At 42.5% G+C, this 26,627-nt stretch overlaps 1 protein-coding gene across 4 annotated transcripts; it reads left to right on the top strand.

Annotated features, from left to right (window-relative positions):
- Smarce1 (SWI/SNF related, matrix associated, actin dependent regulator of chromatin, subfamily e, member 1) lies at positions 1–24,780 on the top strand. 4 transcript variants are annotated; one of them, XM_045158939.1, is made up of 11 exons: positions 1–18; positions 2,900–2,951; positions 3,128–3,171; positions 6,342–6,446; positions 11,627–11,707; positions 13,018–13,149; positions 13,405–13,576; positions 17,599–17,771; positions 18,314–18,415; positions 19,209–19,419; positions 23,568–24,780. In XM_045158939.1, exons 2-11 carry the CDS (start codon positions 2,945–2,947, stop codon positions 23,774–23,776), a joined length of 1,236 nt encoding a protein of 411 aa, XP_045014874.1. In that variant the 5' UTR covers positions 1–18; positions 2,900–2,944; the 3' UTR covers positions 23,777–24,780. The 4 variants fall into 4 exon arrangements, with proteins under 4 accessions (XP_045014874.1, XP_045014873.1, XP_045014875.1 ...); XM_045158938.1 differs by lacking the exon at positions 1–18 and adding an exon at positions 787–879; XM_045158940.1 differs by lacking the exons at positions 1–18; positions 6,342–6,446 and adding an exon at positions 787–879.
- Positions 24,781–26,627: the final 1,847 nt, after the last annotated feature.

Genomic DNA, 26,627 nt, shown 5'->3' with positions numbered 1-26,627 from the left:
GGACAGAGGAGTCTAAAGGTGAATTGATCATCCTGGGGAGGAGGGACGTGAGTTTCCCCCCAATACCCGCCCCCCCCCAGGGGTACGCGACCTGGCGAGAGTGGGTTCACATCTGGGCTCTGGACTCAGCAACCTCTGGAGCAGCAAATGGGAAAATTGCGAGACTCCGTGTAGCTTCGCCGCCGAGTCCGTCCGCGCCGGGCGGGGGAGTGGGGGACGGGACGGGAGGGGATCTCCGCGCGTGGCCGGCAGGGACTCCCCCCACCCGCCGCCCCCGCCAAGGGGCCGGGTCAGCCGGGCCTTCCCCGCCCCCACCGTCGGCGGAGGGCGCACGGCGGAGCCGCAGCTCCAGGACCGGACGTACCGCGGAGCCGACGCCGGCCGGCGGGCGCGAGCGCCAGCTACACTTCGGGCGGCCAGCGCAGCCCGGGGCCGAGTCTACGGTCCCCCACGCCGGGGAGGGGGACGGGGACCACCTCCCCACCCCGCCGCAGCCTCGGGGGCCGCGGAACCTCCCTCCGCCGCCGCCGCCGCCTCCACCAGGCCCCGGGCCCGGCGCGCTCGGGCCTCCTCCGCCCTCGTCGCCGTGACGAATCGGCGCCCGGCTTGAGGAAACAAAACGAGAGGAAAAAAAAAAAAAAGAAAGAAAGAAAGAGAAAAAAGAGAAAAGGAAGAAAGAAATCCGAGGACTTGGGAGGAAGCTGCGGAAGAGCATTTTTAAAGAGCGAGAGGGAGAGTCGCCGCCGGCCGCGCGCGTGTGGAAAGTGCGGGCGCCGATCCGCCGGGCGGCGCGCGGGCGGGGCGGGGCGCGCGGGGACAAAGGGAAGCGGAGCCGGAGCCGCGGGCGCCTCTCTCGCCCCCACCCCCGTCGGCCCGCGGGTGAGTGAGCGCGCGGGGGCCCGAGCCGGTCGCGGGGGCGGTGAGCGGCGCCGAGGAGGAGGAGGAGGCTGGGGACCCGCACCCCGACTTTTCCGTGGCGGGGTGCTGCTTGGGGCCGCCACGGCCTCCGCGAGGCCTAAACTTTGGCGCTGAGGGTCGCGGGGGAAACTCCATTCCGGGGGTGTGTGTTTGGGGGGGGTGTCTCTCCTCGGAGGCGCGATGTGTCCCCCACCTTCCGCGAGTCTAATCCCCCTCCCCCAGACATTGGCAAAGCACCCATCATCCATGCACATTCCACCCCACCCTCCGTACCCCCCCGCTGCTTAGGGGTGGGGTGGGGAGTCGTCAGAAAAGTGCATCCGCCACGACCAGTTTTCGGGGACCTTGAAGGAAGCCCTGTCAGGGCCCAAGGCCTGCAAGTGACCCCCGCAGCCAGCACCCCTTCTTCCTCTTCCCCTGGAAGGTGGGGTCTCCGCCCACCCCACCACCACCACCCCCGTTTGGTTCAGTGAATGACCTGAGGATTCACCGGCTGGCTTAAGTGAGGAGCGAATGCTCACTCGGAGGCGGTGGTGTGGCCTGGGTTCGAAACCCAGCTCTGGCACTTTGTGGGCCGCATGGCGTTAGACAGAGTCCCCCCCCAAAAAAAAAACACTCTTGAGACTGTTTCTGCATCTGTAAAATGAAGGATGGGGGTGGGAGGGGGCAGCAAGTATGTATCTCGTAGGGTCGTTGTGACTAAGTGAGACCGTGTCATACGCATGACCTGTATAAAAGGTAATTTATTGAACAAATCCCAGGGATGTATCTTCTGTGGACACATGCACAGTCCCACTCATAGAATTCATATCATAGCAAAGGACTGCAATCATTTGAAAAGTATTTACGGTGAAGTGGGAGGTGCAGGGACCTGGTGGCAGTTTTTAGTCAAGGCTCCCCCACAGCAAGGCCTACTGGGTGCCCACAGCTTCCCTTAATGTGAGCAGGGAGTGGAAGGTTATTTACGGTCTGTTCTTTGAGGAGAGCTGGAGAGACCCATGTTGGGTTTATATAAACTGTTTCCACACTGGAACATTCATGGATGAACTGAGGTGCTTCCTTAAAATGCAAAATAGAAGCCAAAAATCCGTGCTTGTTTCCCATGTTGTTGGAGGGAAGTACACTAAAAATGAATTCCTGTCTCTTTTATAATGTATATTGATGTAAGAACCAAGCTCACTTGTGTCTTCATAGCGTGAGCTACTGATAATAAGGACAAAATTTATGAGCTAGGTTTGAGGGATACAGTGATAAATGAGATGATCCTTATTCCCTAGCAACCCAAAATCTAGCCCTTTTGACAGGGTTTTAAAATGTAAGCGGAAATTTCACAGTAGGGATTCAGTGCAGGAGCGGTTAATTCTGCCCAGGTAATTTGCCAAGAAAGTACCATTGAGATGACTTGTGGACTGGGCTATAAATGAAGGAACAGTAAGAATCATCCACGTGGTCTCTCAAAACTATTTTACCAATACAAGGGAATATGAAGTCTGTTATCGTGCCAGTTACCTTTTACGCTGCCTCCAGGAATAAAACTCCTCGATTTTGACGGTTGTCCCAAAAGCCAGGTGAAGCTGCTGGGCAGTGAGTTGTCAGTATCTGGTAGGCCTTGTCGGGTCACCCTGAGAATACATCACATTCTATTGTCATTATTTTTTTTTTTTATCAGTCTGAGTAAATGTTTACATGGCATCAGCAAAATGTTTTCCATACAAGACGTGACTTAGTATCATAAGCAAAAACCTAAAAATACATTTCTAATATTACTCTAAATAGACCAGTAATTTATTTTTGTCATTTAAAATGACCTACAAGAACTAGTTAAAATATGCAAAAGGCTTGATTACTAGCAATTAACAGTGAAGTAATTTTGGACAGAAGTACCCATTTAAATTACCCTATTCTATAGGAAAACATTCTCTTATGCTTGCTGAGTTTTGATTCTCTTTTTTTTTCCTTTTTTTTCTTTTTTTTATTTTAGTGTCTCAGATTCATTCTTAAGGAACTGAGAACTTAATCTTCCAAAATGTCAAGTAAGTTTCAATTTTTATATTTATCAATCTATGTTAATAAGAGACTAATGCCCTAGCAAATGGGAATTCCAAAATACTCTCTTTTTTTTTTCTTCAAAACAGGACCATTGGTAGTTTTGTTGCATAGTATTATATCTCAGTTGTTTACAAGAAGTTATTTATTTTCTTTCAAACAGAAAGACCATCTTATGCCCCACCTCCCACCCCAGCTCCTGCAACAGTAAGTTTTAATTTTCTTGTTAATGTAATAGCCAAGTCTGGCCTTGATACAAAAACCCAGATGTCTTCCAATGACAGTCACTCAGTCATCACAGCCACAGGATGAAAAATTCAGCTAAAATTCAGCACTTCTGACTAAATAAAATAATCTTTTCATCTTACTTTGAACCAACCCCAACATTAAACAAAAAAATATTATGAAATTCCGCCTCCTATGCTCTGTTTGTTTGGTTTTTTCTTAATGGGAAATAAGTGATAAGCTTAACACTTATTTCTTGTTAATATTCCCCATTAAGAATGTTAAGTTGACAAATAAATGCTTGTTCTGGCATTATTTATTATTATTCTTGGTTTTTTGGGTTTTTTTTTAACCTAACCTTCAACTGGTTGCACTTTTCTCTAATTTACAAGGGCTGGGAAAGCAGCTCAGTGGCAGGGCACTTGCCTAGCATGTGTAAGGTCCTAGGTTCAAGCCCAGCACCTCAATTTTTTTTAATTAATCTTAGCTATATATAAAAAATTCATATTAAATCAAATAAAACTCCTAGTTCTATAACTACACATCATAAACCTATTATTTTCAAGCTGCTCAAGTAAGGATTTCATTGTCTGTGTGCCAGATCTTGCTACTGAATTTTATTCTCCATAAACTGTATCTATGGCTTATGAATTGATCTCAAAGTATCTGATAATTGTGAACTAATTTTTACCCAGCAAGCTCTGGCCCAGCTTGATCAGCACGTAAAATAATTCTCCAACCCACAATACAGATTTAACAGTAAGTGTTCAAGCCTTGATGAAATGGCTTTCTTTTTATTAATAGATAATACACACACATACACACACACACACACACACACTTAACTACAGCCTAAAAAAAAGTCAGGGTTTTGTTTTGTTTTGTTTTGTTTAAGACAGATCCTCTCTATGTAGCCCAGGCTAGCCTCAAACTTGTGGTCCTTGTGTCTCAGCCTCCTACGTGCTGAGATTATAAGCATGTGTCACCATGCCCAGCTCAAAATTAGTTCTTTAATAGCTGCAAGCTCTTCCTTTCATACCCCCTACCACCTAAACTTCAGGCTAGTCTACTTTTTACTTCTAATAAGTTCTTTGTGTAATTTTGTTTTCTCCACTAGGTAACTAGTCTTTCCCTCAGGTGCATGTTTTAATTACATTTATCAATTTGTTTTTCCCTTGTGAGGTGCTTTTAAAATACATTATCAGTTCATTTCATGTAATACAGTCTCTAAAGTTGATTCCAGGAGACCTTAAAGTCCTGTGTTTGGTTTGTTTTCTTTCTTAAATCAAAGAACATTTCCTTCCACCATCTCCATGGCATTAAATTTGTGACTATACAGGTTGAGTTGAACAATGGAGATTCTCACCTCAAAGATATAACCATGTGCTTCAGCTTTGGAAATGGTCTAACTATAATATGTTAATTTTAATTTTTGTATTTCCCTTGTTTTCTTACGATACTGCCTCATCATGGTGAACCATGATTCACATTGTATATGCACTTTTGGAGGTATCATTTTGTTGGACATACTGCCTCTAACAGAGTATAATCTGGAGAATAAACTTGCTATTTTTGAGATAAAGATATTTCAAAAACCAGCATCCCCTTCTGAGTTTTCATACATAGGAAGGGATTATGTGATCCTACATATCATTATAATCTCACATTTTCACACAAAATAGAGACTAGGAATTAGAATATCTAACAGAATGGGTAGTAAATGAGCTAGTTTCTTTCTTTTTTTTTATTCCATTACTTTTACCACCATCACCACCTCCTCCTCCACCACCACTCAAATGTACCACTCCACGTAATAAACACTTCTTTTTTGCCATTAATAGTTCATCTGTGTTTTGCTACTTAAATATGCCTAATTTGCGTCTTTTCTAACTATATGGGCTAGAAATTGATCACCTATTTTTTAAAAAGTATCAAATTACTGTCTGCTTGAATTTCTTTGGATATTATAGATATGTGCAGTGGCATGTTTTAGAAATGGTACTTATTTTGTAACAGTTAAAGTTTAGTGGGGCTGTGTTAAATGTATTTTATATATCATATAATTCAGAAGAGATACTGTTAATTGCATGTAAAATGACATTACTGTCACTTGTTAAGACTTTCATTTGGTAAAATATCCTATTTTTGGTCTCTCTGCATTCTTTTTATGCATTATACCTTGATTTCATGAACATTGGATGTCATTGTATTAACCACGAGGCTACTATTACATAGGAGCCATTTGTATATCCACACATAAGTCATAAAATACAAGAATCCTGTTGCTGCATTGTGCAGATGTATTTTGAAAGGATGACCTTTCAGAAAATGAGGTGAAAAGTTCAAGCCTGTCAACTAATAAAATAGTTCCCATTAAGATTAAATGCAAAAATTGTTTGTGATTACCTATGGAAGATGAATCAAAGAGATGGAAGAGAAAGACTATTTTTAAATGACTGGGTTAAAAAGATCAGATAGTGCCCCAGGATGAAATCCATGCATTTCTTACGAGTCTTTGTTTTGAAATCATGTATGTGACATCCATTGAATCCAACATATGTTGTTTCCTATTGATAATTCCTGGTTTTCTGATTTGAGTCTCATTTATCATACTGTGTAAAATTCTTTAAAACTATCTTTGAAAAGCAGATCCATTTCTTATTTTTATTTGCTTTTATTAAATGAATGCATTGGTGGCATCCACATAACTGTCAAGTAAATCATGTTTTGTTTTGCATGTAGTGTTTTCAGATTAGTTTATCATACTTCAAGCCTTCCTACCTCAAACATCACATATTCCTAAGTTGTTCTGTCATACTGCTGACCATAAAGTAATCCTGAATGTTGAAACATTGCAGTGTTTTCTTTCCTCCGAAACAAGCCATACATATTCACACTCTCACAAACAACCCTGACCTCTGCCAAAAGAAAGGAGGAAAAAAAAAAAAAAAAAAAAAAAAAAACACTTGCACATGAGTTTCTCAGTGAAAGAAATCTAGTTTCCTCAACAACAAACAAGAGCAAGTACAGCACATCATGGCTTGTTAAATTCAGGTTGCTTGCATGCCATATGCAGATCATTTTTCATTTCTGTGTTTTCCTCGTTTGAGCTCATTTCTCATTCGTGTTTTTGTCTCATTTGTTTCCATCAGCAAATGCCCAGCACACCAGGGTTTGTGGGATACAATCCATACAGTCATCTCGCCTACAACAACTACAGGCTGGGAGGGAACCCGGGCACCAACAGCCGGGTCACGGTAGGAGAATCAACTATTACAGCCTCCGGCAAAGAACTGGAATTAACCAAAACTGCCTCCTCCAGAGTTAGGTCCTTTGAATCAGAAGCACAGCCATTTAAAGGAATAATAATAATAACAACCTGGCTTTTCAACTACTTTTAGCATTCATTGTGCAATCTTACACTTAAAAAAATAGTGTGATCTGGATGTGTATATGGAAGAAAAGAAAAATACATTCTGTTTGGTGGTCAGTAGGGATAAAGCCGTGGACACTTATACTGTGTTTAGCCAAACCAAGAATTCTAATGGCTAAAATACCCATTATGGCATGAAGGGTGTCTTTCATTTTTCTAAGGTAATTGGCATTACTTTCAGGGACTTAGTTTCTTAGTAAACTCTGGGGCTTTCAGACCGGCCTTTCTCTGGGCTGGAAGCTTTTGACTGACCTGCCAGTCCACATTTTTATACTTAATTATTTGTCTTTTGGATTTAGTAATTGACCTAACTGAGACTCATTTCTGTCCAGTTAAAAAAATAGACTTTAATGTCACTTCACATAATTTCAGAATAGAAATTGAATGAAATTAATTTCAAGTATGAGACAATTAGAAGTCTATTTCTAAGTCATAGCACCAGAAATAAGGTTGTAAAGATTTAAAATTTAAGTGCTCAAAGAATCAAAATTGGGTGGTATGCATAAAAGTTTTTTTGTTTTGAAATTATCTTAAATTCAAAGGAATTTTAGGTAATAAATCCAAAAGTCAAATACTTCCATACACTGGAATATAGTGTCCTGAGAAAATATACAACTCAGAATGGCTGTAAGCTTTTTAGTTTGGTGTTCATTTGCTGTATTCATAAGTAATAACTAAGTGCCTTCAATTTATGTAACTTCAGAAAACCCTCTCACCCTGTAGTCAAGCTAGAGCTGAAAGCATGTAACTCAGTTGTATGTCTATCTTGGTAAGCACACTGCTTAGCTTGATAGGTTTTGTTTGTCTAAATTTTTCATTGTTTCTGCATAATTTGTATTCCATAAGCATATCAAGTATGTGCCATGCATATTTCATGATATTTGAAGAGTCCTGATGAAGTGTGTTTGTGTATGCATCTCACAATGCACATGGTTTTTATGTGCATCAGTATCATGTTTTTCCTTGGCCCAAACGGTATTGTTTCACAAGTGTGATAGGTGGCAAGGTTATGAAATGATAACATTTGTAATTCAAAACAGCACGCTGATCAGTTTGGATCATTCATACTAATGTAGAAATTTATTCATGGATAAAAAACGATGATTATTTTTCATAGCTATGTACAGTCAGCTCTTGATTATATTAATGAAAGTAACTGTATTACTAGATTGGGTTTTGATTTTTGTAAACATTGTGTTCTTAATTCAGATGTAGCTATTGGGTTCCTCTCTTGATAAAATGAGATCATTCAAGCCAGGCATGGTGGCACACACCTTTAATCCCAGCACTTGGGAGGCAGAGGTAGGAGGATTGCTGTGAGTTCAAGACCACCCTGAGACTACATAGTGAATTCCAAGTCAGCCTGGACTAGAAAGAGACCCTACCTTGAAAAAAAAAAAAAAATCCAGGATGACCCCAATTATGTGCTACTTTGGTCAAAGGGATCTAAATTGCCATAGTGACGCCAGGCATAGTGCACACTCCTTTAATCCTAGCACTCGGGGGTGCTGAGGTAGGAGGATTGCTGTGAGTTCTAGGTTAGCCTGGGCTAGAGTAAGAGCTTCAAAAAGCAAAGAAAAAAAAGAGTAAATTTAAATTACCATAATGACTTGATAAAATGATTCTGTGAAGCTCTGTGGAGGAGCTTCCAGTACACAGAAATTGGGTTTCTTTTTTTTTTTTGTTTTGTTTTTAAACTAATTATTTATTTATTTGAGAGCGACAGACACAGAGAGAAAGACAGATAGGGGGAGAGAGAGAGAATGGGCGCGCCAGGGCCTCCAGCCTCTGCAAACGAACTCCAGACGCGTGCGCCCCCTTGTGCATCTGGCTAACATGGGACCTGGGGAACTGAACCTCGAACTGGGGTCCTTAGGCTTCACAGGCAAGCGCTTAACCACTAAGCCATCTCTCCAGCCCAGAAATTGGGTTTCTTTGAGGACTCCAGTGCACGTGGGTAGTTTCAGGTAAGAAGAGCTTAGTAGCTGATTGAGACCTTAGAGTGCTGAGCATAGCTTTAGGGGAATTCACTCTGGTCACTTCTTTACAGATGATGGCTCACATTTTCTTAAATACAGTCGTCCAAAAAGATCAAGACAAATAAAAAAAGTGTACTTCATGGAAATATATCCTAGAAGGAAAACACCCTTTACTTTACAGAGAAAGAACAAAAAACCTCTTGGTATCCAAGATAAACTTCAGAACGATCATGAACTTTATTCATAGATTTGCTGGGACTTAACTCTTAGATAAACACAGTTTTAACAAACCTAATTACTTGTCTCCCCATCCCCAACTCACTGCAGTGTGGAAGCAGGAAATTAGGACCAGTGGGATTTGTGCTGTAGGAGGGTGGTCATCCCCACGGCACTCAAGAAGCTTACCCCCTTTGTAGAATTCCAGCTGCAGTTTTTCATGTTCCTGAGGACATGAAAGCAAGGCTGTGATCGTTTCTAAGTGATGCTGAGGAGGTTAAAGTGTGCTGGGTGCAAACTTTTTTTCTTAGTAAAGAAATAGTTTAAGACATTGTAGAAAGATGTCTGAGATGTTAGACAAACTGAGGAGGTATAATGATAAAATTCTTTTTTTTCCTAAAAGTTTTTATTTTTATTTACTTATTAGAGACAGAGAGAGGGAGAGAGGACGGGTGTGCCAGGGCCTATAGCCACTGCAAATGAATTCCAGATGCATGTGCATCTGACTTACATGGGACCTGGAGAATCAAACCCGAGCCCTTAGGCTTCGCAGGCAAGCGCCTTAACCGCCAAGCAATCTCTCCAGCCCCAGTAAAGTTCTTTAGGATCCCCAAAAGGGAGTTCAGGGTACAGTAATATGTTGGTGGTTTTTTTAATTATTATTTATAAATTGGTCAGTGTAATGATATATGAATTCAGTGTGATTTGTGTGTTTTTATTTGGGAGAAAAAGGAACTAGCAGATCCATATGATTCATTAGAAAATATCAAGGAAATATTATGCTTTGTTTTTAAAGTGCTGTAATTAATACCTAAAGCTTAAAAGCATAGACATGTTAGTTGTTTTTTTTTTTTACCACTTTAATTTTTTAAAAGATTTTTAGCAGTGTTTTGACCCCTTTCATTATGGCACAATTTCAACTTTATTTGTAACCTACATTGTGTTCTAAAGGTTTGTATGGAGTACGAGTTGAATGTTTTCTGGTAACTTGCTGTATGGAGAATCGGGCTTGTGTGTGTCTTCCTGTGAAACCATGATATAAAGTTAGCCCTATGGGACTTAGACTTCTTAGAACTGCTCTAAACCCTGATGCAGTCTCCCCTGATTGGCTGCTTTCTTCACCACTATCAATTCCACCCCCTATCACCCACTGCTGGCTAAAACCAGCTATGTCTGCATGGGTCACAGCAGCAACAGAAGGAGAAGAGACTAAAATCCAATAAGGATTTCCCACTGTGTAAATTAGAGTAAAACAAGCATTCTTTCCTCTGGGGTGGCAAGGAGGGGAAATGAAGTGTGATTGGTCCCTGATTCTTCTTACTTTACTCTCTCATCAAATGTAGTAATATAAAGAGGAGACAAAAGTTCAGAATCAGGTGCTCTTGGAGTGGTAGATTTATCTGGTGCATCTGTCATAGGTCATCAGGTGTCTCCTTTCTATATCTCACCCCATATATGAGCCTAGTCACTTAGCTGTCTTATTCCTTCCTTTTTTACTTTCTTTGTTATCTATCTTTCTTTTCTGTGTGTGTGTGTGTGTGTGTGTTTTAAAATAGAATCTCATTGTAGTCCAGGCTAGCCTAGAACCCACTCTGTAGAGGCTGGCCTCAAACCCATGGCAGTCTTCCTACCTCAGCCTCCTACATCCAAGTGCTAGGTTAAAGAAGAGCACCACCACTCCAGCCTTACCTGCTTCCTTATCGTTTTGAACTATTTTGACTCCTCCCCCTCTTATACTTTCCTTTTCCTGTATGTCCCATCTTTTCCTTATTTCTCTTCTACCGAGCCAAATGTTGCTAATAGAATGGAGTTTCTTAATATAAGAGCTCAAAAAATCATATTCATACCTCATGTCTGCCAGTGCTCTATGCCTAGGAAGCTTGTTTGCTCCTATGCTGTGATTAGGACTGAGGAAAAAGAAAATTATGGCTTTAATTCACATTTCCTAATCCTCCTTTAAGAAAGCCACTGGTGCTAGGATTGTATTTGTGGTAAAGTACTTGTCTAGCAAGAACCTGTGTTTGGTCCCCAGGACCACAAAAATACAAAAAAAAAAAAAAAGAAAGAAAAGCACTACTAGCTGGGAGTGGTGATGCACACCTTTAATCCCAGCACTTGAGAGGCAGAGGTAGGAGGACCGCTGTGAGCTAGAGGTGAGCCTGGCCTAGAGTAAGACCCTACCTAAAACACAGTGGTACTACTAGATAACATGAACCTTGTAGAGAAATAAAACCTTTATTTACAAAGAAAATAGGTATTTTCTTTCTAGTTATGTCCCTTTTTCTTGTTGGTTATTTGAACCCAGGAGGTAGTCTTTGTGTTGTTTGTAGGGAGCTGCATTTCTGACATGGTACCAATAGATCCAGGTGTCCCTACAGACAGTGTGAGTATGGTAAGTGTTAAGTGTTCAGAGTCTTCTGTGGTGATCACGTGTAGACTGTATGCAGAATGGCCCTTGAGCAAAATAAAGGGTGCCAGGTAATGTCCTAAATGTGAGATGTGTAATCTGTCATATATTTGCAATGTATGGATTGTGGTATAATACTTTGTTTTTGCAGCAAGGTTGTCAAGCAGTGGCAATGAACTGCTTCGTAATACATTAAAACTTGTGTGCTTAAAGTCATTTTCTTTTGCTATAAACATTTCTGAATTTGCAGTGATAGCTATTTTCCATGAAGAAAATATAGGAATTTTGTGTCCATGGACGAGTAGAAGAAAGGCGCATTAGCATTTTTTAAAGGGATTTTCTTTTCAGGTTGCCGGTGAATTCCTTACAGATGAGTAATGAGCATCTCTCCCTGTTTTGTAGGCATCTTCTGGTATTACGATCCCAAAACCCCCAAAGCCACCAGATAAGCCGCTGATGCCCTACATGAGGTACAGCAGAAAGGTAGGCACCACAGAGGACTACACCCTTCTCGCCAGCCACACGCACACTTCCCAGCTGGCTTGGCATCTTTCCACTACATATTCAGGAGGAGGATGAAAAACTTGTAATTTTTAAAGAACACTATTCTGATTTCAGAATTCTAGAACTAAGATACAAGAGGAGCATCATTAAATTAGCTGTTACAGTCCTTTAAACAGAATGTTCTGTAGCTATGAAAGTAATGTAAAGTGGAAAAGGGATTCAAGACTATATGTTACTATTTTATTTTTAGAAAAATGATAAATCTGGGCATATAGCTCAGTGGTAGAACATGTGCCTAGCATAGGCCTCAGGTTCAGTGTCTAATACCACAAGGTAAATTGATATTATTTTTTATTTGCTTATTCACTATGTTCTCTTAAGGGGCAGCCTAGAACAAAGTGATTATCTCTGAACAGTAGGCTTATAATTATTTTGTATTTTCTTTATACTTCCCTCTTACTTTTTTGGTGATGAATCTAAGTTAACTTGAAATGAAATATAATATCAGTATCTTAAAGCTGGGCATGGTGATGCACAGCATTTGAGGGGTAGAGGCAAGAGGGTTAGAAGTTCAAGTTCGTCCTCAGCTACATAGCAAGTTCCAGGCTAGTCTTGGAATAAATGAGATGCTGTTTCAAGCAATGTATGTATAACCAATACCATTACTGAACAGAAGAGCATTTTAACCATTGTTTATACATCTCAAAGTTTTTAAATATTTTTATTTTTGTGATCAGAGAAAGAGAAAATGAGTGTGCCATGGCTTCTTGCCACTGCAAATGAACTCCAGGTGTATGTGCCATTTTCTGCATCTTGCTTTATGTGGAGAATTGAACCTGGGTCAGCAGGCTTTGCATACAAGCACTTTTAACCACTGAGCCATCTCCCCAGCCCAAAAATTTTTTATCATAGTTGTTATGTATATTTTATGGTGTGGTGCCATTCTTTCCTTCTAAATTCACGTAACTTTTAGAGACATAGACTAGGTTATTAGTTAATTCATATTAAGTGTCTAAAATGATTAAAATATGTCTTTGGTTTATCAGATTGAAGTATTTATGAGGGAAGTGGTATGTCTGAGATCTACCTTAAAATAATCCATTGGAGTAAAGACAAAACTTGATAAGCCAGCTGTAGACAGTTGAGGAAGGCTGGTGGGTACAGTGGAATTTGATATTGTCTTATCTGCTTGTGTTTTTATCTAAAAGGTCCCATATTAAAGAGTACTTGCAATTGATTTTTTTAAACTTTGGCATCAATATTAAAATTTCACCTATTTCCTATTTAAGGTCTGGGACCAAGTAAAGGCTTCCAATCCTGATCTAAAATTGTGGGAGATTGGCAAGATTATTGGTGGCATGTGGCGAGATCTCACTGATGAAGAAAAACAAGAATATTTAAACGAATACGAAGCAGAAAAGGTAAGGGTCAATATTGGTTTGGATATGGTCTAAAGTGTATCAACTTCGGTTTATTATTTATAAAAAAATTTATCAGAAACCTGAGGCAGCACTGAAGCTCTGTCCACTGAGCATTCATTTCTCAGATCTCAGATTCCTTATTCATAAATAAGAGCTAATGGTCATGACACTATCACCCTCTGATATTCAGATGAGATAAGTATACTCTGTAACCTGCAAAACATTAATTATAAAACCAGAACCCTTGACTTTCAGATAGAATACAATGAATCCATGAAGGCCTATCACAATTCCCCCGCGTACCTTGCTTACATCAATGCAAAAAGTCGTGCAGAAGCTGCGTTAGAGGAAGAAAGCCGACAGCGACAGTCTCGCATGGAGAAAGGAGAACCTTACATGAGCATCCAGCCTGCTGAGGATCCGGATGGTAAGTGGAAGAAAACAGGATTTTGTTTTCTCTGAGTTAAAACAGGAGACTTGTCTTAATTTTTAAGTTATGTCTAATAAAAAAGCTTTTTTATTATTTTATTTTCTTTGAGTGAGAGTGGGAGAGAATGGGTGCACCAGGACCTCTAGGCGCTGCAAATGAACTCCAGACACATGTGCCACCTTGTGCATCTGTCTTACATGGGTCCTGGAGAATTGAATCTAAGTCCTTTGGCTTTGCAGGCAAACGCCTTAACCCCAAAGCCATCTCTCCAGCCCTTCAATAAGACTTCTATATGACTATCCCATGAGAAAACTATCCTTTGCATTGTAGAAAGTAGTAGAAGCTTCATTTATTGCTTATCAAAATCTTTGTACTCAGAACATGATTTGCTTTTTCAAGATAGATTGCTTAGGCTGGCCTCAAAGTCACATGATCCTCCTGCCTCAACCTCCCAGGCACTGGGATACAAGCATGAGCCAACACACACTACTCACTGTACTCCACCAGAATGCGTGATTTTTGAGTCACAATTGGGACTTAAAGTTGAATACCTGGGCTGGAGAGATGGCTTAGCGGTTAAGCGCTTGCCTGTGAAGCCTAAGGACCCTGGTTTGAGACTCGATTCTCCAGGACCCACATTAGCCAGATACACAAGGGGGCGCACGCATCTGGAGTTCGTCTGCAGTGGCTGGAGGCCCTGGCGCACTCATCCTCTCTCTCCCCCGGCTAGGAGCACACCACACACACATCTATCGTGCTGTTAAGTACTTACCTCTCTCTGTGCACTGCTACACTTCAGAAAAGGTTGAAAGCTGTAGCTACCAGCCACAAAGATCAAGAATATAGTTTATGATCCCACATTTGTGACATGTAAGAGGAGGCTCATAAGCATTTTCAGACAGATAGCAAGAAGACAGTAATAACACCAAACACGTAAATTCATTGAGCTGAGTAGGAGGAAGAACCAAAGTGACTTGTGAGGGAATGGGCTGGGATAGTAACACATGTTCTTTTAAGACAATAGAATGAAATAATATAAAGAATACAACATATTGAGTTTTAAGTAGTGTTTGCAGTGCTGAAGATACATATTCAGATTTCAAATACTCAGATGGAATGAATAATAGAAAGAGTTCCTTCCCTGGTACCTTTCTAAATAGTGGCATGGCCATACATGCTTCAAACTCTAGTCTTGGGGGAGTGGAGACCAGAGACTCCAGGGCTCACTGACCAGCCAATCTGACCAAAGCATGGCACTCCAGGTTCTGTAAGACATTCTGTCTAAAGGAAGCATGCAGATGAGTGGCAGAGGAAAGCACTGACATCCTACTCTGGCCTCTACATTCCACATACAAATAGACAAGCAGGTCTTTTAATTGAGAGGATTTAATTTAATTGGTTTATTTGTACAAGAGGAGAAAGGCTAGAACCTACAGAGCAGGCGTGTATGCAGATGAGTAAGTTTACAGCATGAGCTTGAGGACTGGAGACACTCAGCATCTCAAAACTCCTCTCTGTTTTGTTTCTGAGCTTGAAAGACTTCTGTCCGCTAGTGAGATAGGATATAATAATTAAGATGCTAGTGTAAGAATAGCTTGGGGGCTGGAGAGATGGCTTAGCGGTTAAAACGCTTGCCTGTGAAGCTTAAGGACCCCAGTTCGAGGCTTGATTCCCCAGGACCCATGTTAGCCAGATGCACAAGGGGGCGCACACATCTGGAGTTCCTTTGCAGTGGCTGGGGGCCCTAGCATGCCCATTCTCTCTTTCTTTCTCTCTCTCTCTCTCTCTCTGCCTCTTTCTTTATCTGTCACTCTCAAATAAATAAATAAAAATAAAATAAAATAAAGAATAGCTTGGGTTGGAGAGATGGCTTAGTGGTTAAGCGCTTGCCTGTGAAGCCTAAGGACCCTGATTCAAGGCTCAATTCCCCAGGACCCATGTTAGCCAGATGCACAAGGGGTGCACACATCTGGAGTTCACTTGCACTGGCTGGAGGCCCTGGCATGCCCATTCTCTCTCTCTCTGTCTCTCTATCTCTATCTCCTTCTTTCTCTGTCACTCTCGAATAAATTAAAAAAAAAAAAAAAAGAAGAGCTTTATTCTGGGCGTGGTAATGCACGCCTTTAATCCAGCACTCAGGAGGCAGAGGTAGGAGGATTGCCATGAGTTTGAGACCACCCTGAGACAATGTAGTGAATTCCAGGACAGCCTGGAATTTCTCTAGCCTGGGCTAGAGAAAGACCCTACCTCAGGGAAGAAAAAGAAAAAAAGAATGGTTTTATACTTTGCCCTTTACTCTTTAGGAGGACTTGAAGTAGAAACATCCAAAAAAATGCCCCACCTGTGTGAGGGAATTAACTGCTGACTTCCTGTCTGAGGGCTATCAGAATGTCACAAGACAGTGAAGGCTGCTCCAAAGTTCTCTTATTGCTGGGAACAGAACTCATGGACATGGGACCATGCAAAGAAATCAGAGGGAGAAGTCTTAATACATTAGTACTTTCAAACATTGGGGGAAGTGAATTAAAAGTGATCAAAATCCACCCCACCTAGGGTCATACTTAAGGTGAGCTGAGCTGAGCTGGGCTGGGCTGATGGGAGAACACTCCAAGGTTGGGTGTCGATAAACACAGAGCAAGGAAGAGGCATGGGATGTCTTATCTTGGTGCCTGTGGGCCCCAGAATTCAAGGCCTGTAGGCCAGTGGCATCTATATCATGCACAACCTTCTGTAGAAACCCTGGCCGGCATGCTGAGCATTCCTTTGGACCCAAGCTGACCTGTCCCTGAAGCATTAGTGAAGATTTTAAATGGCTCTTCAGAGACACATGCAGCAGCAGGCCTCTCTGTGTTCAGCGTTTCTTACAGAGCAGTCCCTCCACCTCAGTGAGACACTGAGGGGATGAGGTGCCGGCAACAAAGTTTGTCTTAACGTTTATTGGAAGGGAAATCTTTTTGTTCAATTAATGAATAAATGTAAAGAAAAGATGCTAAATTGGTGTATACTTGTAGTCCCAGCACTTGGGAAATGGAGGCAGGAAGATCACCATGAGTTTGAGGAAAACCTAGGCTATGTAGTGAAGCTGTAGCCCAAAAATAAATAACCAAATGCATATTGTATGTATCCAAACTTGGGTAACACATAGTAATGAGTAAGTTTTTAAAAAATGGACTACAAGATTGCTTTAGGTGTTTGTGGGTTTTTTGTTTGTTGTATTTTTTTTTTAATGTAATACAATGTGCAGGCTAGAGAGATAGCTCAGTCAGTAATGTGCTTGCCACACAAGCATAAGGAATTCCAGCACCCACATACAAGCCAGGCTCAGCAATGTGTACCTATAACCCCAGGATGCTGGGGAGGTGGAGACAGGTAACTCCTTGAGGCTTGCTGACTAGCTAGTCTAACCGTATTGGTTAATCCCAAGGTCAGTGAGAGATCTGTTTAAAAAATAAGATTGATAGTGATTAAGAAGATGCCTACATTGATTATTGATCTCTGGCCTTTATGTGCACGTGCACACTTGTGCACCCACAGCCACACACATAAGCACACACACACACCAAAAAATAAAATGTCAGTGCTTGCCAGGAAAGTGAATATTGCTCAAGGATGTTTTTTCAGCAGTAGTAAGTTAATTTTCCAAGTGGATGTTTTCATTAATTGTAAATAACTGTAATGACAAAGACACCAACCAGTTACATGTTCACCAGCATCACTGCCAGGAGAGGGAAACATTCTTCAGAATTTCAATTTCCACAGCACATGCAGCCTTCACAGTGGATTCCAAGGCCAATAGAAACATGGTTAAATGTCATTTGTTGCAGCCAAACCTCAGACACACATCCCTCCTCAACAGCTTTGGGGACAGTGCTCTAGCCTGTGAGCACATGCTGAGTCGGTGTGGTTCTCACTGTGGCCTGCCAGGTTCCCGCGTGCTTGGCCAGTGGTGCCACACTTCCTTCATAATTAATTGTCACGATTGCACACTCCTAATTTCCAGAAAATGTCCTTTATTCCAGACTATGACGATGGTTTCTCAATGAAGCATACAGCCACCGCCCGTTTCCAGAGGAACCACCGCCTCATCAGTGAGATCCTCAGTGAGAGTGTGGTGCCAGATGTTCGGTCTGTTGTCACAACAGCTAGAATGCAGGTTCTTAAGCGACAAGTCCAGTCCTTAATGGTTCATCAGGTAAAGTCACAAGACCTTTATTATAATGAAACAGGTCTGTACCACACATCCCAGGTGTCATGACTCTTAAATCATGCCTACGTAGACTGAAATGTTTTCACTGTCACCTGCTGATTTGAGAAAGGGTAATGCCAAAAGTTTAGTAAGTTTGTCACTAAAAATTGTAACAGCCTTGTAATGAAAAGTCTTACCTGGGGGCTGGAGAGATGGCTTAACAGTTAAAGGCACTTGCTTGCAAAGCCTGCTGGCCCAGATTCAGTTTCTTAGTACTCAGAAAAGCCAAAATCACAAAGTGGAGTATGCATCTGGAGTTTGTTGGCTATCTATTAAGAAATACATATGAACTAAATAGTTTTGAGGCACCCATTAGCCTTTACTTCATTACTATAAAGTGCTTTTTTTCCCAAAGAAATTGTTCTTTAACATATTAATCATCATCATCCCTCCATGCTGCATTACAAAATGACCCATATTTTGTGCTTGACATGTGCGTCAGAAGAAATGCATAATTCTCTAACCTGGTGCTGTCCTGCATCTTACAGCGGAAACTTGAAGCCGAACTGCTTCAAATAGAGGAACGACACCAGGAAAAGAAGAGGAAATTTCTGGAGAGCACGGATTCCTTTAACAACGAACTTAAAAGGGTATCCATTCCATGTGTTAATACTTCTGTCCCAGCCTGTGCTTCTGTTAGTGTTCCCTTTGAAACAGGGCCAACTTCACTGTGTAACCTGTACTGTCTTTATGAAATTCCCATTTTCTGGAAAAATTTATGATATCATGTAATGCACACATACTAAGCCCACAGATGCTAAAGCCTTCCAGTACGTTCATTTAAACTCCTGTGTAGTCACGAATTCTTTTCACCTTATTGTGATTTATTTATCCATTGTTTTCCTTAGGTGCAATTTACAATATGTACTTTGTATTCAAACAAGTAAATCTCATGTTTGGTAGCCCAAAATATAAATTGAGAGCATTGTGTATAATCCAATCCTCAGAATTGCCTCCCCAGCCCTGTGGGATATTTGATGCTCTGGCTGCTAGAGCGCCTGTTTTGTCTTGGAAGCAGTTGCAGGGAAGACTAGAACTACTTTGTTTTTTCCTAAATATTCTATAGGCAAGGAAACCCTCTTGTGCTCATGCATTTGTTTGTTTGTGGGCATGCACACATGCAGAGGCCAGAGAACTTCAGGAGCCCTCCTATATCACTTACTGCGTAGTTCCTTGAGACATAGTCTCTCCCTCAACCCAGAGGCTTCATGTTTTCAGTGAGCAAGCCCTAGCCATTCTCTGGTCTCTGTCGCCCACAGGACTGAGGTTATAGGCATGTACAGATAGCCCTGCTCAGCTGAAACCTACGTTTAAACAACTGATCTGGTTCAAAGATCATAAGAAAAGCATTGCTAAAAGAGTTTAATTTTCTCTGACTACTAGTTATGCGGTCTGAAGGTAGAAGTAGATATGGAGAAAATTGCAGCTGAAATTGCACAGGCAGAGGAGCAGGCCCGCAAAAGGCAGGAAGAGAGGGAGAAGGAGGCGGCAGAGCAAGCTGAGCGCAGCCAAGGCAGCGTCGCCCCTGAGGAAGAGCAAGCGGCAAATAAAGCCGAGGAGAAGAAGGACGAGGAGAGCGTTCCCATGGAGACAGGTAACTGCTGCTGGAGACACCAAGGCCCTTGGTAGCAAAATGTTGAGTTTTCCTTCAGAATGCTTTTCAGAGCTCCTCTTGCTCTTGAGTTAGCCTCTCCAAATCGCAGTCTGTGTTGCATTGCTGTGAGCGGTGGCGCACTGTGGTCAGCTTGCTTTGCAGCACCTTGGTTGTGCGCAGGCAGATGTGCGTTGCTCCCTGGCCGGAGAAGGTGAAGTAGTTGCTGTGCTGGCGAAGGCCATGGGCTCTGGAGTGAGGCAGCTCGGGTTCAGTGCGCTTCCCCACCGGCTGGCACTGTGACCTCAGGCAAGAATCTTGATCTGCCTTGTTCATTTGGAAGGATTCTAGTACCTGCCTCTGTGAGTGCCTTCTGATTGTGGATTAAACATGGTACTAACCTGCCATATTTTAACCTTTGTTGCTACTGTTATTACTTTGGGTGTCCTAGGATAGCATTAAATCCTGTCTTCCATCTTTTTGTAGATAAAGTCTTACTGGAACATGGCCACATCCACCTGTTCACATACTACATGTGGCTGTTTGGGGGCAGTGGTGTCCTTGAGCACTTGCAGCAAAGATTGCTTGCCCACAAAGCCTGAACTTGACTATCTAGGCCTTTGCAGGATTGCTGACCCAGTCTAGAAAAACTTACTCATTTTTTTCTTTTTTTAAATTTTATGTGTATGTGAGTGTGGTGTGTCAGGGTCTTTTGGCACGCAAACAGACGCCAGGCACATGCACCACTTTGTATCTGGCTTCACATGTGTACTTGGGAATTGAACCCAGGCTGGCAAACTTTGCAAGTAAGTGCTTTTAATAGCTGAGCCACTTCCCCAGCCCAGAACTTGGTTTATTTATTTGGTTTTGTTTGTTTGTTTTTGTTTTTTGAGGTAGTGTTTTACTCTAGACCAGTCTGACCTGGAACTCACTCTGTAGCCTCAGGCTGGCCTCAAACTCACAGTAAACCTCCTGAGTTAGCCTTCTGAGTGCTGGAATTAAAGGTATGTGCCACCATGCCCAGCAAAACTTGCTTTTAAATGTACTGATTTTCCTGAATAAAAGCATCTTTCAAGGTATTAAAAAAAAAAAAAAGAAACTAGAAAGAAAGAAAGAAAAGAAAAAAGTCTCTAGGCATAGTGATGGATGCCTTTAATCCCAGCACTCCAGAGGCCACATATAAAACATATAAAATACTGATTAAACTTATTATTCTTGGAATTTTGAGCTCACTTTGCCTCTGGCTCTATTTGACCTTGCCTTGTGCGTTGAGTAAGCGGGAGTAAGCTGAAAGTAGTGATGAGAAGACCAGCAGAGGCTCCTGGACCGTCATTACAAGAAGTGGAAGGGACATAGTGTATTCAAACAGCCACCACTTAGAAGGCATTTAGTGGAATACCAGTATCTTTACCAGGTATTCCTACAAACTTCCCTCAGCAGATCATCATTTCGGACACTTAATGTTAAGTTTCATTATCTAGGCTTCTTTCTGTTTTTATGAGCATGTTTTTGTCTTAGGTTTAGAAGATGAGCCCATCTTTGTGGTTAAGGCCAGTGCTTGAGAATCAGGGTAGGGTTCTTTGCTCATTTTGCAACTGTCTGCTTAGTCCTTTGTCTCTATTTCGTCTTTGAGTGGAATCTGATCTGTTCTTACAGCATATGGGTGTTATATTCAGGAAAAGAAGAAAATTGAAAACTGTTTGAGAGTTCATGCAAAAACCTTGTGCTCTTAACTTCTCTTTTTGGGGGGAGTGGGGGTAGAGTCTCATTCTAGCCCAGGCTGACCTGGAATTCACTATGTAGTCTCAGGGTGGCCTCGAACTCATGGCAATCCTCCTACCTCTGCCTCCCAAGTGCTAGGATGCTCTTAACTTCTTGAAGAAAATAGCCCAGCATGACTTTCACCAGAACATCTTATTTTATTTTCCACACATGCATTTTTGTATGTTGAAGGTAGGATCTTGCTAAGCTGCTCAAGCTGACTCAAAAGTCCTGAGTTCATGTCCTCCACCCTCATCCTCCTAAGTGACATCACTGTCCCTGGTTTGGTAGATTTATTTCAACATGTAATCAGCATTTTCTGAATCATAAGCTTTCTTACATTCCTTTTTACATAGTAAATCTTTGAAATCCAGTGTGTATTTTATTTTTATGGCATTTCCTTTTTTTAAATTTTTTTTTAGGGCTGGAGGTGCTTGCCTGTGAAGCCTAAAGACCCCAGATCAAGGCTCGATTTCCCAGGACCCACATAAGCCAGATGTACAAGTTGGCACATGCATCTGGGGTTCATTTGTAGTGGCTGGAGGTCCTGGCATGCCCATTTTCTCTCTTACTCTCTCTGTTGCTGTCAAATAAATAAATAATAATAAACAAAAAAAAATGAAAAAAATCTTTAAATTTTTTTTTAATTTTTTATTTATTTATTTGAGAGTGACAGACAGAGAGAAAGACAAATAGAGGGAGAGAGAGAGAGAATGGGCGCGCCAGGGCTTCCAGCCTCTGCAAATGAACTCCAGACGCGTGCGCCCCCCCTTTGCATCTGGCTAACGTGGGACCTGGGGAACCGAGCCTCGAACTGGGGTCCTTAGGCTTCACAGGCAAGCACTTAACCGCTAAGCCATCTCTCCAGCCCTAAATTTTTTTTAATTTATTTACTTATAGAGAGGGAGAAACAGAAAAAGTGAGTATAGGTGTGCCAGGGCACCTGCCACTGCACACAAACTCCAGGCACACGTGCCTCCGTGTGTATCTGGCTTACATGAGTCCTGGGGAATCGAACCTGGATCCTTTGGCTTTGCAGGAAAAGGCCTGAACCACTAAGCCATCCCTCGGTATTTCTTAATTCCAAAGCTAAATTTTCATCAGAAATGTTTGCTGTGTATTTTTGTTGTTGTTGTTTATTTTTATTTATTTATTTGAGAGCGACAGACAGAACAAGGCAGAGAGAGAGAATGGGTGCGCCAGGGCTTCCAGCCACTGCAGATGAATTCCAGATGTGTGTGCCCCCTTGTGCATCTGGCTAACATGGGTCCTGGGGAATCAAGCCTCGAACCGGAGTCCTTAGGCTTCACAGGCAAGCGCTTAACTGCTAAGCCATCTCTCCAGCCCTGCTGTGTATTTAAATTTTGTAAATCTATAGCTAAAATTCAGATTTTTTAAATTTTGTTTTTGTTTTTTATTTTCCAAGGTAGGGTTTCACTCTAGCCCAGGCTGACCTGGAATTCACTATGTAGTCTCAGGGTAGCCTGGAACTCACAGTGATTGTCCTACCTCTGCCTCACAAGATTTTTAAATATATTTTTATTTATTTATTTGAGAGAGAGAGACAGACAGAGTGAGTGACTATGGGCATACCAGGGCCTCCCGCCACTACAAATGAACTCCAAACGCATGTGCCACCTTGTACATCTGGCTTATAAGGGTATTGTGGAATCAAACTCAGGGCATCAGGATTTGGCAAGCAAGTACCCTTAACCACTGAACAATCTTTCCATCCCCCAAATAAGATTAAAAAAAAACTGGGCTGGAGAGATGGCTTAGCGGTTAAGCGCTTGCCTGTGAAGTCTAAGGACACCGGTTCGAGGCTCGGTTCCCCAGGTTCCACGTTAGCCAGATGCACAAGGGGGCGCACGCGTCTGGAGTTCGTTTGCAGCACTGGAAGCCCTGGCGTGCCCATTCTCTCTCTCTCCCTCTATCTGTCTTTCTCTCTGTGTCTGTCGCTCTCAAATAAATAAATAAAAAATGAACAAAAAAAAGTATTTTAAAAAAAGATTTTAAAAAAAACTTATTTGAGAGAGAGAGAATGGGCATTCCAGGGCTTTAGCCACTGCAAATGAACTCCAGATATATGTGCCACCTTCTGCATCTGGCTTTATGTGGGTCCTGGGGAATCGAGCCTGGGTCCTTCTGCTTTGCAGGCAAGCACCTTAACCACTGAGCCATCTCTCCAGCCCTCAAACTAAGATTTTTATGAGCTTTATTGTCCCAGGTATCTTAAAACTCTTCAGTCATACTGGCCCATTTCAGGTGCTTAAAGTAATAGCCGTTTGTGGCAAGGAAGGAGCATACTCGGCAGCCTATTTGTAGGCCATCATCATACTCAGGGTGAATGTTTGTCTTGGAACTAACAGTGGCAAATGTGTGATTAACAGAGGAGGCTCACCTTGAAGAAGCAACAGAGAGCCAGCAGCATGGTGAGGAAGGCGCGTGCACCCCTGAGGACAAGGAGAGCGGGCAGGAGGGCGCTGACAGCACGGCCGAAGAGGGGACCAGTGACAGCAGCACGGGCTCCGAGAGCAACGGCGCGGCCGCGGAGGAGCCGCCCGCAGAGCCCGTGCCCGGGGACGAGAAGAAGGCGTGAAGGTTGCCTGGTTTCATGCGTCCTAGACACTTTTTTAATGAAAAATGTTGTTTTTGGTTTTAATGGTGTTCTGTGGTCTGTGTACTAGTTTTTTCTTGTCCATAGCACACCACCAAAGGCTTTTGATTATGAACATCACGGGCCTCACGGCAGTCTCTCGCCTTCCTTAGCTTTGGGAAGGCAGCTCTTTCCTTTGGTTCTTGTTAGCGCTCAGCTTCTGAAAGCCTCCGAATCTAGGTGAATTGGGAAAACTCCACCTCTTTAGAGACTTTCCTTTGATGCTGCAGAATCTACCTTACACATGCCTTCCACAGTTCACTTGGGTGCTCACCAAAGCCGCCCAGCCCCATCCTGAGCCCCTCTCATGCACTTGTGCGGAGAACCTTCTGTGAAACACTCATGTGTGAGTATGTGTTCGTCCACTGACCCTTTTTATTCCTACTCAGTCAAGTACCAAGGGTTGCATCAGGGTGGATCAGAGCCTGCAACTAGCTGCACATAGACCATACTGCTTTGGAAATGGTCTCCACAGCTGAGTGGTGCTGGTGTGAGATCGTTGTTAGAGTGAGCCAGCACATGCACATTAGCTCTGCTGCTTTCCATTCTCGTAGTGGGCATATTCTGGAAAACCCATCCTTAGTGGACAGAGGAACAAAGCATACTTTTGTACCAGGTTTTCCAAAGACAGCCTAGATCACAGAACTTGTGGAGCAGGCAATCCCTGCAGTGGACTGTGTAACTTGCACATGACTAGCCCAGTTCAGTTCACCCACTTGAAATTGTTTTACAGTGATCAGAACATTTAAAACCTCAAGGCTCAGGATCTCACAGGCCAGAGCCTACCTTTTTTGATAAATCCCTTGGTAAAGTCTTAGAGTCTAGAAATAAAATAGTTTGTGACATGTATGCTGCCTAAAACTAGAATAGATTTTTACTGAATAGTGGTATATCTGATGGTATATGTTTCTTAAAGGTCCATATGTAATAAAGAAATGAAAAACAAAGATCTCATGGTTTTTGATGCACTAATAATTGGGATACATCCATACAATTTCATTTCTATAATCTAGTAACTGCACAGAATGGCCACTCAATCATGAGTCCATACGGGGCAACCCCTTGTCTCGCCAGCCGTCTACAGTGCTGTGCGCACTCATTTCATCTGTATAAGACATTGTGAAATGAGTTTCCCTCCACAGTAAGTCATGTTACACTTTGTTGGTCTGGCAGTATGTGACATCGTGATATTTTTACATTAACAGGAATGTTTTTTAAATGATGTTTAAATTGAAAAAAATTAAAAAGTACTAAGTATAGGCCTATGCTTATGTAGTGAGAACTCTGTTCAGACACTTAGTAGACAGTGGATTCGCAACAACTGAAGACACACCGCCTTTACTGTGACTCCAGCCTGCACTCAGCTCTTGGGAGGAGGGGAAGCCTATGTGTAAAAACTCTGGTGGTAGTTTTTCTAAGGCTGTACACAGAATTTTCTCCCAGTTCCTTGTGAGTCAGAACTTAACAATAGGCATATTCCTGGCTGTTGAGCACTATAGAGCTAAGAATCATCCCAAACAGGTCAACAGCCTCTGACACTGTCAGTTCCATGGTAGTCACACTGGCACAGAAGCTGTTAAATCATGAGGGTAGAAACGAGCAGAGCTGGATGGCCTGTCGTACCACAGCCTCCGAGAGGACGGCAGCATCCCCACCGCTGCTGAGGTGGAGCCAACTGTGCAGCCAAGTCTATCTAGAGCAAGCCCGCCCACGCAGTGTGCTACAGCGCTGGCCCAAGAGTCAGTGACCTGAGATGGGACTTCGCTTCCAACCTGAGCAGGGAGAAGTTGGATTTGATTCCTCCTGTGTTACACTGATGCATGTTTGAGAAGCTTCCTAGTTTGGAGAATGTCAGTCTTTCCTTCTCTGTAGACATTGGTCAATCAAGTAGTTTAAACTCCCATTTCAAGGGAAAAATAGAAATACCTTCTATCTCTATGCCCTCACTTTTTTTTGTTTTGTTTTGTTTTTCAAAGTAGGGTCTCATTCTAGCCCAGGCTGACCTGGAATTAACTATGCAGTCTCAGGGTGGCCTCGAACTCACAGCGATCCTCCTACCTCGGCCTCCCAGGTGCTAGGACTAAAGGCGTGCACCCCATGCCTGGCAGCTCTTTTTTTTTTGCTTGTGTTTTTCAAGGTAAGGTTTCATTCTAGTCTAGGCTGACCTGGAATTCACTGTGTAGTCTCAGGGTGGCCCGGAACTCATGGCGATTCTCCTACCTCTGCCTCCTGAGTGCTGGGATTAAAGGCGTGCGCCACCACACCTGGCTTGCCCTTACATTTTTAGTACACTTGTTCTGAGTATGAGTGTAAGGCTTGAGGGCTTAAATTTCATGTTTTAAAAAGAAGTGGGAGAGGAGGATCCATCATACTCTAGAAATTTCAAATGCTACTGCATGTGTGTGTATGTGGTGGTGTGGTGCATGCACATGCATGTGCGTTCACACCCCACGTGGAGGCAAGAGGAGAATGTAGGGTATCCCCTAAACTCACCTGCTAGTTTCATTGAGATGGAGTCTCTCAACATCTAGCTGTTGTGGTTTTGTTTTTGTTTCTTTTGGTCAATGAACTCCAGTGATTCTCTGGTCTCCACAAGTACCCCCTCAGGACTGCTGTTTCAAATGTGTGTATCCATGCCCACCCATGAGCTGTTTACATGGATGCTTGGGGAACCAAACTCCAGTGGTTTCAGGCCCTCATTCTTGCAGTAAGTGCTCAGCCCACTGAGCTATCTCCCCAACCCCATGCATGTCTTATTAAATGACTTCTACAAGATAATTACGTAGCCTTAGCT

Source organism: Jaculus jaculus, chromosome 9 (genome assembly GCF_020740685.1).
Source record: "Jaculus jaculus isolate mJacJac1 chromosome 9, mJacJac1.mat.Y.cur, whole genome shotgun sequence".
Lineage (NCBI taxonomy): Eukaryota > Metazoa > Chordata > Mammalia > Rodentia > Dipodidae > Jaculus > Jaculus jaculus.
The sequence above is the reverse complement of the archived record's forward strand: the minus strand, read 5'-3'. Positions and strand labels throughout refer to the sequence as shown.

Bases quoted from the DNA above. Each gene is read 5' to 3' on its own strand.
- Smarce1 (XM_045158939.1), top strand. The intron at 11,708-13,017 runs GTAGGCACCACA...TTCCTATTTAAG, and splicing joins ACATGAGGTACAGCAGAAAG to GTCTGGGACCAAGTAAAGGC. The intron at 13,150-13,404 runs GTAAGGGTCAAT...CTTGACTTTCAG, and splicing joins ACGAATACGAAGCAGAAAAG to ATAGAATACAATGAATCCAT.